The sequence below is a fragment of the Alligator sinensis genome, unplaced genomic scaffold (genome assembly GCF_000455745.1).
Source record: "Alligator sinensis unplaced genomic scaffold, ASM45574v1 scaffold86_1, whole genome shotgun sequence".
NCBI classification, from domain to species: Eukaryota; Metazoa; Chordata; order Crocodylia; family Alligatoridae; genus Alligator; species Alligator sinensis.
The window spans coordinates 271,533-290,135 of NW_005841971.1; the positions used below are offsets into that span (position 1 = coordinate 271,533).

The 18,603-nt window shown below is 41.9% G+C and overlaps 1 protein-coding gene across 2 annotated transcripts in view; it reads left to right on the forward strand.

Moving 5' to 3' along the window:
* Positions 1-1,520: 1,520 nt before the first annotated feature.
* Positions 1,521-18,603, forward strand: part of PPP1R17 (protein phosphatase 1 regulatory subunit 17) — a 28,344-nt gene continuing 11,261 nt past the window's right edge. The window contains exons 1-5 of one of the 2 annotated variants that reach the window (XM_025200587.1): positions 1,521-1,818; positions 4,201-4,249; positions 12,899-13,001; positions 15,194-15,346; positions 17,169-17,330. In XM_025200587.1, the coding sequence (XP_025056372.1) occupies positions 12,920-13,001; positions 15,194-15,346; positions 17,169-17,330 (397 nt within the window). In that variant the 5' untranslated portion in view covers positions 1,521-1,818; positions 4,201-4,249; positions 12,899-12,919. The remainder of the gene's footprint in view (positions 1,819-4,200; positions 4,250-12,898; positions 13,002-15,193; positions 15,347-17,168; positions 17,331-18,603) is intronic. The other variant, XM_006020838.3, reaches the window with a different exon arrangement.

The following is an 18,603-nucleotide window of genomic DNA, read 5'->3' on the forward strand; positions in this document are numbered from 1 at the left end:
ATAGCTGAAACTGATTTAAGTTAAATTTGTTGGAATGCAGTATCAGACGTAACTGATTTGGGTCAAACTGATTTACTAAACTTCTGTCCTAGACCCCTTCCTGATTCAAGTTAAATCACAGCCCCCAAGCATCCCAGCATGCTTTCCAGCCCTGGGCTGGGCTGTCTGCTGCAGAGAGCAGGGCTGGCCCCGCCCCTCTGTCCCTAGCTGGAGCAGTGAGAGCTGGTTGACAAGCAGGTATGGGGGGCAAGCCTGGCTAGGGAGGCAGCCTAGTCTACAGGAAAGGACTGCCCCCACCCCAGGCAAACCGAAGCTGGGGTCTGGGGCCAGGGATGGGGTTTAAACACCCCTTCTCCTGCTCAAACTTACCGCTGGCTGCAACTGTGGACTACAAATCCTAGAGGCACTTGGAAGAGGAAGTGACGAACAACTCTGCAGAGTCCTGCTGTTGTGATTGTAGACTGCAATTCCCAGAGACCTCGGAGGCAGCAGGAAGAGGAAGTGAGCATACAGCCAGAGAGCTATGCTCTAGCACCTCCCGGCTTCTGGTTTGAGCCACTGCAGGTATGTGGCTGCAGTTCCTAAATCAAAGGTAAATGTCTGTTCACTTCTGTTTCAATTTAATTGGTACAGCTTAGACTAACCTGCAAAGACTAAATCGATTCAGCCTTGGGATTTTTGACTGCCTGTACCTAGCCTCAGAGAATTGAAGAGTGCTCAGCATCTCACATGATATTAAGATAACACCTAACATCTTTGGTCCTTTGGAACTGAATATTATTATCGTATGAAAGACATGACATATTTAAGCCATATGTTGCACCTTGATAGTGACAGCATCCAAATAGCAAGGTAGGAGTGACAACCCACTTCCCCACAAACCAAATCTGTGAGCAGTCACCATTTTGTAGAATGTTTTAGCTAGAGGGCCTAGATAAGGACTTTTTAAAATGGGAATGAGCACTAAAAAGGGTCCAATTCATAATCCTGCCAATTGAGCTGAGTGTTTCTTCTTGATTTTCAGATGTTAGGCATGTTTGTATGTTTTTCCTCATTCAAATAACAGCTCTGTTGAATGCATTGGTATAAAATAGCAGAAACTGGTCAGTTTTGGCAAGCAGACAGCTGCCACAGAAGACTCCCTGCCTGGCCCTGTAAAAGCCGCCTGTGTGCCAAGCTTGCGCAAGAAGTTGAGGCTAGATGCTTACACAAACACCACAGTCATCAGATGAACCTCTCTCCTGGAGCCTGCACATCACTTTCAGTGTTTATGGGGCTGCTCTTGGACCACTGTCCTGCCTTTTCCCATTTTTGCATCCTCTGCCCTGCTCTGTATTTTATCCAGCAGCAGCCTAGCTCTCTCCCTCTCCATTCTCCTGCCTTAGTGAGACTTGATATCACTGCTCTCTCTCTGACTGTCTCCCTTTGCTAGATTTTAAGACCCCCCCCCTCCCGCATTTAATATACATTAATATGCTTGGCTCTTTTCCTTTATCATCCAGCGTGAGAGCAATTTTTAACTTTAAAGCGTTGCTTTTGGTGATTTTTCTGTAATATTGTTTTCCTTTCTTCTCATAACTCCAAAAAAGCATCACATCATCACATCAATCTGCTCACTGCACAGGCTAAAGGTTACTCCTTTCCTTTCCTACCTCCTCCCTCCGAACTCTTGAAACAAAGCATTACCATAGCAACGGCCACTGCTGCTCCCTAGATAAGGCGTGCAGAAGCACAGAGCAGCAACAGCAGAGGAGAAAGTTCCTGCTCCAGCGAGCCCTGACTTCATATCACACCCATCCCAGATCCTTTCAGCTGGTGGTAAGTAGTTTGGCCATACCTTTTGCTTTTCCTTGCGGAACCCCCTTCTTAACTTCACTTGTCAGGATCAAGATAGGTACAATCCTTTGATATTTTTTTACCTGCACTTAAGTAATCTGTGTTATCTATACCTATGCTGGGCTAGCAGTAAAGTTCAGAATCTAGTTACTCTGCAGGATGGATTTTTGAGCAGAGGAAAGATATGATGCCATATGGTAAAAGTTGGAGCTAGTCTGTGCTGCAAATTGGAAGGGTGGAGCAGAGGGCATTGCTTTAGAGACAAATGTTTCAATTACTTTTAACTGCAAGATTATTTCATGAACAAGTTGTGCACATTGACAGAACAAGAAATATGATTAGAACTTTATCCAGCTAAAAAAGAAATGATATGCACAGGATATGTTTTCCCTTACATATAGTAGGGAACTTAATGCGGCAAGTTTTTACATTTCTAATCCTCCTGAAGTACAACTTTGTTGTCAAAATCTAAGACAAATTTATTCCACATTTGATTCATGGAACCATGAACTTTGGATCAGGCCCTCTATATTAACAGCAGCTAAGCTTTGCAGTCAGTGACAGTCTTCTCATGGGCTTCAATGGACTGTGGATCAGATCTGTAAAAGACGTTGTACTTTATTGGAGGGTGCAAAATAGACATGTGGGTAAGTGGAACACAGGGAGCTGTTAATTGGAGTTTTGGGTGAACAATGAATATAAGGGCAAGAATTTAAACACATATTGTGTTTCATACAGCTGATATATCTCAAGGCTGCTTGATAAAAAAAAAATAAAAAAAACAGACTACTTTGATGGAGTTGTTTGGAAATAACAGCCCTGTGCTAAAATAAAGAACTGCAGGAGAAACTTTAGACTGTATTATCAGGGCTTGACTCAGAGGAAGTTACTCTTAGAAGGTGGCTTTTAAACCACATTGATCAAAGTCCCAGTGAAGAATTTCATTCTGAGAATTCATTATAAAAAATATCCTATCTTCTGGTGCATGGTGTGATTCCCCACACTAGAAAACATTTTGCACACGTATCGTAATTCAAGAAACCAACAATGGATTTAATTTTTGCAGATAGTAGATAGTCAAGGTATATAAGAAAGAGATCTGCTCTTTCACAGATATGGCTTTTGATTAGAGGGTAATCGATCATCTGGGGCAAGATTTGCATTGCCTTGCTCTTGGAATAGTCATTCTCAGCTCTGCCAAGCATGGGCGACTGGTGCCTTTTGAGTCATGGGGGACACATGTCCCTCCAGTGACCAGTCAGCGACTGGGATGGGGGGTCCCCCTGCGACCAATCTTACTCACCAAAAAGTGGCCACAGGACTTCCGGAAGTGGCTGTGGTTGCTTCTGCTGGTGGCCCAGTTCCCCGGCTGGCACTTGTGCACCACCTGGGAGCGTGGCCGCTTCACCTGGTGGCTCTGCTCCCCAGCCAGGGAGCGCAGGAGGGGGGCACCAGCGCTCCCACCTGCCCCCCTGCCCATTGCCTAAGCGGTGAGCGTGGCCATCAAAGGGTGCATCAGTGCTCTCAGGGGGTGTACATGCACCCCTGTTGACCCCCTATGCGTTGCCACTGCTGCCAAATGAGTCCACAGTGGTCATAAAACACTGTGATGGTAGCATTTTGGCAGAGGTGTAAATGATTATACAAGGTACAAAAGAAATGGGCCTATGGCTCTGTACCCTACATTGCTCTACCTATCATTTTAGATGGGGGAGACCACAGGCCAACAGACAGATGCATTCCTTCCCAAGAAGGTGGGCAGAAGGCAGGGGACAAGCAGGGATTGAGAGTCTGTCCACCTTGCTAGTTTCTGTGATGGCCAGCAAACCAGGGCCAACAGAGAGGGGGAAACACTAAAAGCAAATCTGGAGCAGTTTACTGTCTCCTTCTAATAGGGTTAGAGTGTTGTTGTAGCTGTGATGGTCTGGGAAATGTGTGAGAAGCAAGGGGTTCTTTGTAATATCTTTTATTAGACCAACTGCATGGTTGAAAGAGATGTTAGACAAAGTTGAAGCAAGAAGAAAGGACCAGGCTGTGACTCTCAGGAGTCCTGGTCTGATTCATGTCCTGCCCCTGGGGGCAGTCAAACTAAGTGCTGCCCTTTATTCTGGCTAGATAGTAGGGTTTCAGTCTAACCTTTGGCTTGTTGGTACACAGGGCAGCAGGCTATAAAATATTCATAGTTCCCATTTACAGCTTTGTAGTGCATCAACAGTAGAGAGAAAGGAATTGCCAGTTCACAGACACACAAAAACCTGCCTTCTCAAAATTCAAATTTGATTCTTGAAATAAATCCCTGGCTGGTAGCCCTTGCTCACACAAATAGTTCCTATTGAAATGAATGTCTGTGAGGATTTTTTTCAGCGGCTTCAGTGAAAGCAGGATTCGTCCCAAAGTGACTACACATAAAAAGGTGAGGTTTTCATCTCTTCCATCTTCCTTTGCTTTTCTTGTTTAAAAAGGGAAAAAAAACAAACAGGGAACTAACCTTGTTTAACAAAGCTTCTCCATAAGCATCCCCCCTCCTTCCCCCTAATATAATTAAAACCCGAAGAAAAATATATTGGGTAATTACAGAATAGCCTTTTCCCTTAAAAACACTGGGCAAAAGTTCAGATTAATTATTAGCAAATTATATATATTAATTAAGTGTACTGAGTCCAGAGAAAGCGTACTTCTGTCAAAATTGTTTCTATGGTAATATATTATCAGTTAGCAGAATAAATATTCATATTAAATTTGCATTACACATCACCATATAACAAAAGAATATTATCAAAAAGCTGTTGTTTATGCACTATCCAAGACAAGGTTTCAAAGGTCTCCAGTGATTACTCACGTGTAAAACACTGGAGTGTCTCTCTAATGCTTCTTAGTAACTACACTGCTTATGGGAACAGAGCATCTCTCAGGTGAATAAATGTCCAAATGCTTACGTAGAGGGCCACATTTTATTGAAGCATTAAGATGCATGCCTTAAAGTAAAGCTTGCACAGCACAGTGTGCATGGCAATGCATACTAAATCACTCTCCAGATGTGGTAGGGTCTGTTGTCTTCTAAATGTACAATTAGCTTCTGTTAAAAACTAATGGGCAGTACAGCTATGGATTAAATTCTAATGTCATATAAATAAGAATGGACCTGTTGGTGTGTCATTGCCAACTGGACCCTCAGGCCCAGCTAGGCACCCTAAAGGTGCCTAGTTCCCACTAACTTAATTGGAAGGTACATGCCTTTGTGGATCCTGGGTGTTATTACTTCTAAGACTTTTTAAATCTTCTTGTGGCTATGATAAATAAAAAGTCTTGGTCAGCTTTAAGCATGTATAACTTAAGGGCTTGACCCTCAAAGATGGATCTGTGCTACTTGAGCATGAAGTAGCAATATTCAGCACACACACTGGCCCCTTGCACGACTGGCTCTGTGTACAAACTTGCAGTTTGCATGACTTTTCAGGGAACTGTGCAAGGAAATAGGGCATGTGCAATTTTTCAGAGCTTTCTTTGAAAGGCTTTAACTGACCTAGGTATTTTTGTTTTGTAAATTAACTTCTGTTGCAATGTATTTGTCTCAATTATTTATTGGATGTACATTTTTTGCTATCTTTATACAGCAACATTTACAAAAGTCAAGATGTGCTAATATCAGAACCAAAATGCCCAAACCTCAGGTGTCATTCAGGGGTTCTGAATCCACTGCCATCCTCATATGAGAATCTAAATCTAGAGTCCTATTTATTTGTTTCACTCTCAAATACTGCTAAGGGTGATTTTTCTTATGAAAATGTATACCCAAAAGATGTATACTTTTCATTCCATCCAGGAAGAGCACACACCAACTGCTGAAACTTCCTTAGCCTGATGAAGGGTTTTTGAAGGCGAAAGCTTGCTTAATAATTATTTCCCAACTATTTGGGTTGGTCTAATAAAAGATATCAGATTCACCCAAGGAACCTTGTCTGCCTATACCCAAAAGATGCAAATTATATGTGGTCCCCTGAGATTTCTATCATTCCGGACAAATATCCCTGAGAACAGCAGTTGAATCTGACCCTAAGGGTCCACCTGGATATGTAAAACTAAAGCCTGGCTTATCTCAAATCTATATAAGAAACAACTTTATTTGACAGTCTCTGTGTAAAACACATTTATATTTAATTGACAACTCGACTAGACTTCCTTCAAGTGACTACTTCACTCAAAATGTTAATTTCATCAGTAAAAGTAACATGTAGATGAACTCTGAACACAACATTATTGCAGGATTTTCGGATGTTGTCCACAGAGCTATAATAGCAAACTTAATGATAGAGGATAAAACATTCTTGATGTTTCTCAGCAGCATCCCCAACTTCTGCAAACCTCTCCTTTGGGTTTACAATGACTCAGAAAGTGAGCTGATCCCCTCCTAACAGGGGCCGGGTGACTTGCTCTATTCAGAGTAACTGGCTTTTCATTCTACCTTACCACTTCTCCCTCTTCCCTTTCTATTTAAGTTTTATGCTATACATTATTTACAAACCAAAAACTCCCTTCAAAACTGGAACTTGCAAGCCAGATATGGAAGGCCCCTTTGAGGACCATCACTCCCTGACTTTTTTCAGCCCAAAGAGAGAGAATCCAGATAATTCTTTCAACTGCATGTCTCTAAGGGAGGGTTGCAAAAACTAGCAATCCAGCTCAAAGGCATCAATCTAAATGACTGTAGAATCCTAATTCTGATAGAAAATCTGTATCCATTCAGTGACTGCTTGATTTACAACTTCAGTGACCATTAGAGATGCTCAAAGGATGAATTTGGGGTTCTTACATCAGTGCTCATGGCACTGGGCAAAGAAATCTTAGTCCAACCTGTAAAAAAAAAAAGAGTAATTTCCTGATACAGAGACTGATGTTTAGCAGGCTACAGCTTGAAGTCCATGAACTCCAGCTGAAAACTATGATCATATTTGAGCAAAGGAATGCATATAATGCTAATTTGAAGGAAGCTCTTAATGATTTGTAGTAGTCACCAAATTTTTTTCCCATTCAGAATTTGTAAGTGTTATTCAAAAATTCATTATCTGGATGGTGGTAACTGATTTGTCAAAGCATTGCTAAAATTTATGCAGTATGTCCAGACAAATTCTGCATAACTTTCCCTTCTGAACAATGAATCCCACTGAGGTGTTCTTGTGATGTAACAAAGCACTTCTCAGAAAATCCAGGTCACATACAAAGAACAAGAAATCAGTGACTGACCCTGACAGCTTTATAACCACTACAAAATATCTTGTAAGCTTTGCTTCCTTTGTGACGTTTATAGTTGTAATGGGTTGTCCTAGGATACATGAATCATCAGCTCCATATTTATTGCAGGGCAAAAATCAGAGACCTAAACTCCATTATTTAAAAAATCTTAAAGATGCTGAGCACTCAATAACACAAAAAGCAGTCAGGAAAGAAGGAGTCTTAGGGCCTTAATTTTAAACTTTTTTTGTTTGGAAACTCTCAGCTTACACTACACAATTACTTTTTAGCTTTGCACATATGCTTACTTTGATGTTTCTGTGTAATGTATATGCAAAATTGGATTTTTTTTTTAGGTTATAACTCAAATAAGTATCAGTTATCTGAATTCTTAAAGGCAATTCCTTTCAGTGAATGCTATTGCCATATGAAACAAAAATGCTTTATCTCCAGCTGTTTTGGTACCAAAGCTGTTCAAAATAAAGTCTAATTTTTCAGTCTGCACATAATCCAAAATGGCATTGAATGTTTTCACTCAAAACTTTCCTAACAAGTTCACCTTCAGTAAAGAACTACTACAAACCTAGAAGCATTAATCTGGAAAGTAGAAAGTGCTGGCAAGTTATAAGTAACTTTGACAGAGAGCTGGAATGGAAACACTGACGCCAAGTTACCTACAAGAGTTCTTGCTTCTCCCACTATAATAATATTTAGTTAACTGCTAAGGTACTCTCTCAAAAAACAAATGGCACATAAGAAGAAAGAACAGCTTCTCATTCAAATTACAAAATGGCTTTTCAAGATTTCCCAGCAATGTCATCTAGTATCCCAAGAAAACAGAGTTGTGTTTTAGATACAACTTTTACTGGTTGTTTTTTTTTTTTTTTTTTTTTGAGGCCACAAATGTCACTTGTTTATTTACACATTCAATAAATAAGGCAGTCATATCATGCTTGCAGGTATTCAGAGATTTTTTTTTGATCAAGGGTATTACTTAGCTGAAGATAGGCTGAACTTTGTTCTTTTCGTTAAAGGTAGGTGACGTTTGTAGACACGTGTCTATTGAGTAAACAGGACAGTGTTTACAGTGGAAAGCTGGGGCCACAGCATGACATTTAAGCATTTGTGCAATTCATAGTTTCATAGTAGCTAGGGTCAGGAGGGACCTGAACAGATCATCTAGCCTGACCCCCTGCCACAGGCAGGAATGAATGCTGGGTTCACAAGACCCCAGACAGGTGATCATCCAACCTCCTCTTGAATTTGCCCAAGGTAGGGGCGAGGACCACTTCCCTGGGAAGTTGGTTCCAGATTTTGGCCACCCTAACAGTAAAATATTGCCTTCTGATCTATAACCTAAACCTATTCTCCATCAGCTTATTACCAATGTTCCTTGTTGTACCAGGTGGTGCTGGGGAGAAAAGGGCTCTGCCTATTTGCTCTTGATCTCCCCTGATGAGTTTGTAGGCAGCCACCAGGTCCCTGCTCAGCCTCCTTTTGCTGAGGCTGAACAGGTTCAGGTCCTTCAGTCTCTCCTCATAGGGCCTGTCCTGCTGCCCTCTCACCAAGTGGGTGGCCCTCCTCTGAACCCTCTCCAGGCTGGCCACATCCCTTTTGAAGTGCGGCGTCCAGTACTGGATGCAGTACTCCAACTGCGGCCTGACCAAAGTCGCATAGAGGGGGAGTATCACCTCTCTGGACTGGCTTGAGATGCACCTTTGGATGCATGACAAGGTATGGCTGGCCTTGCTGGCTGCGGTCTGGCATTGGCGGCTCATGTTCATCTTGGAATCAATAATGACTCCAAGATCCCTTTCTGCCTCTGTGCTTTCAATTGCATACATATAAGTATTGAAAGAATGAAAACTACTCACACGCTTAAAGTTAAGTAAATGCTTGGAGAAATTGTGGCCCATATCCTTTCTAGTTGTATCAATGTTGCTTTACTGACTCAGCGAAGAACAAATTGCCCCTACTAAAGTTGTAGCCCAAAATGTAATCATGGCCACTCTCCTTTTTATGCATTATTTACATGGGTAGGCCTTCGTTTCTCGAAGTTTTCATACATTTATTCATAGTCACAAACAAGGCAGAGTATTTGGGCCTGTTTGAAAATATTCACTGCTCACCGTTCATCATTCAGTACTTTTCCATTTTAAAAGTTTCATTTATCTCTTAATCCATCAGCAGAAGTGATGCTATGCAATGGTGACTCGCCAATCACTCCATAAGGAAAACTAGGGAATGTTCTCCAGAAGAATACAGTAAATGCACAATCTTAGCTCCTCATTTTCTCACCTGTCTTTTCTGTATCTTACTCTAACTGCATCTTCTTAATCCTTTGTCTTTTATCAGTCATCTTTTTCCCCTCCTCTGCTGTCATGTGGTTCTTTTTTCCTCATCTCTCCCATTAGCCTGATATCATGCCTTTTCTGCTTCCCAATTCTATTTCTTTGTTCACAAGAAATGAGGTCTACTTTATTTCACTGATGTGGGGAGAAAAGATTCCTAACAGAAAAAAGTAGCCCACTGAAACCAGTGATATGCATGCTATCTATGTTTGTGAAAAGACAGAAATTTATTTCCTTTAAACTTGTAGGTATGTCTTTACTTATTCTGGTATGCATCTGCCAAGCAAAGCAAACAACTTGTACAGGGTTATGGTTCAGAACCATTTCAAATGATAGTTAATTTAACTTTGAAAATTACAAAGTTAAAACCCAAAACTTCGGTGCATTGAAGCCCATGGCAGTCAGGCACTTTCATACCTTTGAGGTTCTAGGTGTGCCTGCATATGGCAAAGTGATGAAATCCCTCAGCTGCGATTTATTTTAAGATCTGAGGGAATTTATAATCCTGCAAACCCACACTTGGGCCCACACTTGGAAAGGTGATTAAATAGCTTTGAAGATCTGGGCCTAAGCCATTAAGAAGAAATCATGAGACATTACAAATGTATCTTGTAATAAACACAGAAGGCTGGAACCTATTAGGTGCCTAAGGTGAATCATATTCCACCCTATTCAAGTCCCTAAAAAAGTTAATGCAAAAGGTGGGTGGGCCATGTTCCTGCTTGCTGCTTTTTGTCACTTAGTCTTCAGGCTAAGATGGTAGCATGTTACAAAAGTAGACGTGATAATCTTTTTTTCAGGTGCTTGCACAGGGTAAAATAGGATCATACTTGGGGACCCAAGCCCACTTAGGGTACATAAACTCATTTGTTGCACTTTGTCTATGCTCATGTGGCTCACTTTAAGACGTGAGGATAGACCAGGAGCAGCATGATGGAAAGGGAAACTAAAGTAAGTAACATGGGGTGAGGGGACAACTGGGGAGGCTAGTGGGTCCATGGGGAGGGGGTTGACAGGTTCAGGGGTTGTTGCCAGGATTGTGGTGCAGGAGGCTGGCAGATCCACAGGGCAGGGAGGGGGGGCAGAGGAACTGTCCATCCAAGATTAGGGAGTTGGGGGACTAAAAACAGCCTGGTCAGGGTGTAGATCTAAACGTAATGGCTATGGGTACCCATAGATATCATAGCAAATGTCTATGCTATTTTCACAGGACTGTAGAGAACATGGCTGAAACACAAACCCTGCTCCATCTGTCTGAATTTGCACATGCAAACTAGGGCTGTGCGAAGCTTCAGTCCCTGATTCGATTCGGCCCAATTGATGGCCAAATCTCTGAATGCAAATTGAATCAGGAGACCCTTTAATCTCTCCGAATTGAATCAGAACCCTCTGAATCAATTTGGAGAGATTCAGAAAGATTCGGAGATTCGGACATAGAGACAGCTTTAAATGTTTTTTTACATACTTCTAGGTAGCAGGTGCTCATGAGTGCTGTGATGCTGGGGCGCATGGAGTGTCCCACAGAAGCGCAGGGGGCTCCCCAGCATGCTTGGCAGAAGACCAGAAGTGCTTCTGGTTTGCTTGCGGGTCCCCCGGGGATCATGCTGGGCCCTCCTCCCAGCTCAGTGACTGGTGCCTCCTAGGTCGGGGGAGGGCACACGGGGTCCCCCTGCGGCTGACTGCTGTGCCAGGGGGCACGCCAGCATGCTCCCTGGCAGACCTGCAAGTACCTCTAGTCCACTTCTGGGTTTGCTGCCGAACACGTGGAGGCCCCCCCCGTGGGGTGCTCCATTCACTCCAACATTGCAGTGATCACGAGCCGTACTGGTACCTCAAGGTATGTAGAAAAAACGTTTAAAGCTGTGCCTATGTTCAAATCATTGATTCTCCAAATCAGCATCAAATCTTCAGATTCAGATTTGGCCAAATCAAATCAGGGACAGTGATCCAAGTCAACAAATCAAATCACTGTCCCCAATTTGGGCTGAATCCAAATTGAATAGGGCCCGCTTCACACATCCCTAATTCCATCCTCCAAAATATGGGGGCAAAGCTGTTCTGAAGTTGCCCTGTCTCTCTTGATCACATAAGAGGTAGAGATGGAGGACACTGGTGGAGCTGAGGTGGAGGGTACCCTCAGGGCAGCTTCACTGCTCATTTCTGGGTTTGGCATGACCAGAAAGAGGATCTGCCAGGAGGTAGCCAGGATTTGCTTTTCAGTGACCCTCACAAGGACCCCACAGAAGTGATATAAACATACCCTTAATCTAAATAATACCCTGTAGTTTAGAACTTGATTATAGCTTAAAATTTACACCTGTAGAGATTTAAACCATCATGGATAAAACTCAAATGCAGACTGAAAATCTGAGTATTTTTTTCCAAAACACCCAGGACACTTAAGAGGCCTGACAGTTGAGATCCTCGCTGTTATTTTTAATTTGCTTTGCTACAGCTGGGCTGCTCCCAGTACCTGAGCTATCTTGTTTGACATCCCACAGCTTCAACTTATTAAGCTTCTTTGAAAATCTTTATCATTCGTCTCTTTTAAAGTAACTTCTTAATCTGAGATACCATGAAGCAGCCTGTGAGAATTTTTACAGCTTTCTACAACTGAGCTTAGCAAGAGGCAAACCTCAAAAAGCTGAAGTTTCAATTGCAGTCACAAATCACTAGCAGCAATACAACCTTTTGAATGATCTCTTCAGATATATCACAGGAGGCCTTGAAGAAGCATGAAATTTGAATGAGTCACATAGACCACTATGTAGAATTTCCTGTTTCTATTTCTGTCCCATCAAAATTTCATGAAACACTTTTGATTTTAAAAGCTCATTTTTTTCTGATTTTTTTTTACTGCAACAAACACTACTAAAGATGACAAAAATGAAAAAGATTTTAAAAAAATTTCAGTGAGTTTAGTTTTTGAGTTAATTTTGTATATGATCAGTTTCAGTGTCATCTCTCTATGGTCAATTTCCTCTGATTGCTTGAGTTTCTCAAGTCAACACGAGTGGCAAAATCATTTATAAAAATAGAAGGAAACCCCATACATTTCACATGTTTATAGGGCATTCCCTGTGAGTGCTCTGATGTTTGCTGGGCTTCCACATAAATACTTCATAGCAGTAAAAACAACAGTGACAGGTGCACTCTGGGCATTTAATGTATTTACTGGATTTCCAGGTGACAATGTCCTTTAAAAAGTTTCCTTCAAAACCAGTGATTACCAACCCTCCAACTGGTTTGCTCCTATCTTGTCTTTGAGATCTTGCTTTAGGGTCTTTCAGTGCAGCAGTCACCAAAGATAGGGAAATTATTCACTTCACAAATATTTTGAAAGCAGTCAGGCAGGGACCGGCTGCAGGGCAAAATAAGTCTGAAAACAGGAACTTTGTGAAATCTGGAAACAACACATTAATATACATAATGATAAATATAAATAAATCTAATTTATGCCATGCTTCTTTTTGCTGCTGTAGCTACAAGGGAAAACCTTTTCAATGACGTCAACAGAATATGTGCAGCCACTTGATATCCCAGAAGACAGACTGGACAAGCGAGACTCGCACTGTAATCATTTCGGTAAGTGTTATTAGATGACGTCATTGACTGTAATTAGAGAGGTTTCTCCTTTACATCACTAAACACTGTCATTGCCTTCTTTCCCCCCAAGCAGTACAACTGAGCCCTCTTGAAACCCGATAGATTATGCCTTCTGGTGTCACATCTGATGCCATATGGACAGGCAAAGAGGTTTTTTTCCTGCATCTGCATATTGGCTGGTGCTGCATTTCTCCTTAATTTAAAGGAGAAAGACTCACTTATTTTTCTCTCGGATAGAAAACATGTAGATATTTTATAGTTTAAACAATAATAAGTTATAGTATATTTGAGCTTTCCCCAAGTTATATGTATTCTTTACCATAGCAAGTTCAGTAAAAGATTACTATTGCATGCAAGTTCAGTAAAAGATTTCAAAATCTCCTTTTGGTCTCTATTGGGAAAGAATTTTAAGTGCTGTTTTACCTCCATTTACTAATGTGCTACCTTTCTAGAGCTGGCTTTTTTACATACTGTTGCCTTGAGCATCCCAGAGGCATCTTTGCTCAGGCACACTTCTAAAAATGAGGCTTTATGACTTTGATAAAAGATCCTTTCATATTCCTCATCTCTGCTTCAAATGTTATGTTTTTACCAGTCTTGCAAAATTGCCAGGAAGATTTACTAAGCCAGGTTACTGTTACCTTTATGGCAATAACATCCGTATTTATCAAATATTATATAAAGTATCATTTGAAACACAAATATTAATTTATTTGACAGTTACCTCAGGCATGTTGCATTTTACAAGCCTGTTTTACTCAGTGCATATATATATATATGCTGAACCAAGAACCAATTGTGTCCTAAGTCCAAGGACTGCCTCTCTCTGTGTGTGTGTGTGTGTGTGTGTGTGTGTGTGTGTGTGTGTGTGTGTGTCCGGGCACTTACGACACAATTGGGTCTTGACAACTGCATCTTAAGTCGAAAGGTTGTAGCTCGGAACAAATTCTCTCACAAGACACAATGTTATAAATGGGGGATTGTTCCTGAACCAAGGCCCAATACCCTATTTTCACTAAAAATACCCCAGAATGTTATACTTGATCAATTATAGATGAGTAATATAGCTACATTAATGTATTTATATTATAAATAGCAATCATATTGATTTGGAAGGACTTCTTTGAGGTGACTGCTGGACTTTGTTAAGGGTTCTTGGCTGGAGTCTTCTCATGAGTCTTGGCTGCAGGTTTTTCTGGAGTCTTGTCTGCTTTCTTAAAGAAAGTGTCCAAGGAAGTTTGGACAGATGTTCTCCAGGGAGATGAGTTATGCAGTGAACTTGTTCGCTGGCGTGGCATTGTATCGGATCATGTGTTGTAAAGTTGAAACTTACGTCATAAAGTTGAAACAGGGTGTCAATTTATAAACACTGTAAGTGCGAAACGTTGTAAGTCAAGGACTGCCTGTATACACACACATGCACACGCACACATGCACACACACATTAGTTCTGATTCTGATTCCAGAACTTATAATTCACAGCCAAGGTCAGGGACCTATTTTGATAGGTGCTGTATTAACACATCTAAAAAACCTGCTCTCTCCTCTGCAGAACTTAGTGTTTAAATTAGGCATGGAGAAAGCTGGTTAATGGGATTATCCTCATTATCCCAACAGGTGGGAAACTGAGGCACATAGCAATTAAGCAACTGACCCAACTGACCCAACTGACCCAAGAACACACAGCAGTTTGTGGCAGACCTTGCAGCCATATTCAGATCTTCCAGTACCTTACTTATGAGATCATCCTTCTTGTCTGTAGACAACAGACTTATAAGAGTGGAAAATAGTATAAGTCAGATCAGAAATCCAGCCCAAATGAAAATGTAAACTGATGAATCCCATCAGTCAAGTTTAAAACAGAAGCCCTGATTTGTAAGATATTATTAGAGGCGAGTCAGCCTCAAAAGGTTTGATCTGTCAGCTTGCATAAGCATCCAGAATGGTGAAGAATTATAAAAAGTACCCTGACGTTCTCTGCAACTTTTGAGTCAAGTGTGGCTTTCAGTAGGTTCAAATCCAAAGTATTCTCATCACAGTCAACAGAAAGTGGGTGTGCAAAAATACGGCCAGTTATTTGGGTATATAAACTGTCTCTCAATGACCCTTATCTGCATAATCTTTGCTGTTCATCATTTTTCATCAGCTCTGTATCTTTTGTTTTCATGCAGATGATCTTTCAGAACAGCTTATTAAGAGTTGTGACCTGAACAAGAAACCAAGAAAGGGTAAAGTCATCCAGGCTTCCCAGAACAATGATTTGGAGCAGAAAAAGCCAAGGAGGAAAGACACACCTGCATTACACACCCCACCACCTATCCCAGGTGATAGATACCACTTTCAGTTTCCAAACTAAATGAAGCTTAGGGCACGTCTACACGCGATGCTACTTTGCCGTAGTGATGCACTACAGTGACGTAGCATCCACGGGTGTCTACACATGACAAGCAGCTCCTTTGCTGTAGTGGCGCACCCCCCCCCCCCATTATAGTGCACCACTACAGCGAAGTGGCTGCTAAAAATAACTGTGCGCCATGGCCACGTGTACGGCACAGCATGGGCAGTTACTGCACTGTGCTTTAGTACCTCCAAAAGGAAGTACTAAAGCACAGCCCAGTAATAACACCGCTGTAAGGCAGTGTGTAGATGCGCCCTTAATTTTATTGAAATCTGACCACCTGGCCCACTTTGGTTTATCTGGACTTGACTAGAAAGCACACTGCTGCCCTAGATCTTCCTTCCCCTCTGTGGGCGCACGTGGAAGCCTGGGCAAACAGGGAAGGTACAATTTTTCAAAGCCGGTCACCACTGGCTTAACTCTGCTTCAACTGAAATCTCTGGAAGTTTTACCACTGGCTTCACTGGGATCAGGGTTAGCTCAGTGGTGATACTTTTAAAACCCCTGACCCTAAGCCTTATATTTTCATCACCTCCTTGAAATAAATTGGTAGTGTGTGCACTGATTTCCATGAGTTGGAAACTGCACCGGTTCAAACTGAAAACCAATCAAATTAAGCTATCATGTATATCTGTGCCATTTGTAGTCACTCTCAGTGCCATGACTGCTCCCTGTGCAAAAGCTCTGAGAAACTAGCTAGCTCCCAGGGTAAGAGGAGTGAGGTGGCTTTTTTTTTCTCCATAGCATCAGCCTGCCCAAACTCAGCTGGCTATGTTAATCCTGGCAGAGCTCAGTCTAGCCAGCGGGTTCCAGGGAAGTCAAAAAGTGCCTAAGTAAAAGAACTCCTTGTGTCTGTGGATTTTGAGGGCTGTGCTGACTTAATTTCCCTTGCCATACCTGGAACGGAGAAAGAAAGAATCAGCAGGGAACTGCAAGTAACACTTCACAGCTGTCCCAGAGTCCCCCGCATGTATGGGTTGTGCCACATCCACCGAGGAACCTAGTTTCCTTTACTAATGAGGACAGTTCTCTTAGGAAAAGGCTGCATTTTTGGAATGTAATACAGTCAGTCCCATTTCCCATACACCCCTAAGTGATGTATTTAGCCAGCAACTGCTGGCATATTCCTCTGTGTATTTCTGGCAGATCACAGTGGAGAAAACAAAATGGTAATATTAATAAATGGAATCCAGCAGATATATCCATCAGGCTAAAGATAAGCCTCAAGGCTGTTTGCAAATGTGTCCAGCCTCTGAAAAATACTGTCTCCTTAGAAGAAAGGGATCCAGAACAAACTTGCTTAGCAGTTTAGACTTTAGACCTCTTGTGTCCATCCCATGAGTAAGATAGGATCACACCAGGTAGAACGTCTGGCATCACTTCTGGGAGGTCACACTTGTTCTGCCTCACATGTTGTGTGCTTCATGAGATTGCGTAGCTCTCATAAAATAGATCTATGGATCACAGTTTTGCTTTTGAGCTCAAACCAGTGGTGCAGCTGGCTTGGCTGTATTACTAACTGTTCTGTCAATCGTGCTTTGTAAGGTACTATTATATTAAGGAAATTCATACAGTTCCTAACCAGCAATAGCATATTGCACTGTGCTCTCACAGAGCAGGGCTTATCATTAGAGAAGTTTATGTCAGCATATTCCAGGATAAAGTCACACAGGTGCAAATTTTGTCAATGCATGCAAGGCTGACAAGGCTTAAGAAACTACTACTACTATTATTATTATTCCCTACAGCCATCCTCTCAGACTTTTCAGACAATTTGCTTCAAAGGTATGAGATCTCAGAGAAACTACAGAAGGAAAAAGGGACTTCACTCTCTCAGGTCACTGATTTAGAACAGAAAAAACCCAGGAGAAAAGATACACCTGCAATACACATCCCACCACTTGTAACAGGTAAGAGGGTTAGCATGGGATATTCAAAGGTAAAATAAAAGGCAGCTAGTATAAGAGCACTGTCTGGCAGTGAAAGGAAAACAGTTGCTTTGTTTAACTTCATGCCTGTTATTTTATGCCCAGCTGGAGTTATTTTTTGTGATTAATTTTTTTGCAACAGCATCCAAAATGTGCTAGATGCTAGCCGAACATGGAGTTCTGTTTCAGACCTGAAGAGCTTTCTGTTTGAAAGAAACTGAGAAAAGAGAACTCTCTTTAGACTCCCTTCAACTGCAAACAAGGACAAAATTCAGATTTCAATTTTTCTTTAAAAAGATTGAACTCAAACTTTTCTCCCCAGTTTGACCTGAGCTAATTCACTTAGAATGGAGCTATAAGTATTTGTTTGTTCTGTGTTTGTGCAGCACCTAGTTCAACAGGGTCCCGTTCTCTGACTGGGCCCTTTTAATACTCTTAATATAAACAGTAAAGGTCTGGCTGGGCATCTTGACACAAGTTGTTTACTGCTCAATTGACTAATTAGCTGTGCAGTAAATGTGTCAGTGTCTACACATGTGCCCCTATTAGGTTGGAGTGATCTAATTTACTCCACAGCAGGATAGTACTTGTAAATACATTAGTTGTAAATACAGGTATTATCCTGCTGCAGAGTAAAAAACTCTGCAGCAGTGCATGTATGCTAGAGGGGCTGGCTGGGGCACAAGGGAGCTTCAGTGCGGGGACTGCCTGCCAGCTAGCCAGTGCTAAAACACCATTGTGCCCCAGCCAGCCCCTCCGCAGCATGTTGAGCTGCAGAGAGCAGCCCCGGGCTGGCAGGCTGACCCCCACTGAGCCCCATGCCAGCCAGGGCTGGCTCAAACCAGCTCAGTGTGCTGTGCATGAATAAACTGCAGAGCTTATTATTAAAATATACACATTCAAACCGTGTGCCCAGGAGCAATAAACTCCAAAGCAAATAAACTCAACAGTTTATTCGTGTGCTGTAATTGCATGTGTAGATGCACCCACTGAGTGCTAGTGTGAGATCAACAAAGCCTCCTCAGATTCACCTAGTAATAAGGACCCGCAGTTTTGTGAGAGAAGACAGAGTGCTTTTTCCTACCTTAAATGTATTCAATCAGTTCTCTGCTCCACACTTACCTGTGTAATGAATGGTGAAAGCTAAAGGCAGGAGGCTGTATGATTTAATGAATAAAGCACAGAACTGAGAAGGCAGGAACACCTGATTTATCTTTGCACAGCATTAAGAAGCAGGGTAACCAATCGCTCTGCT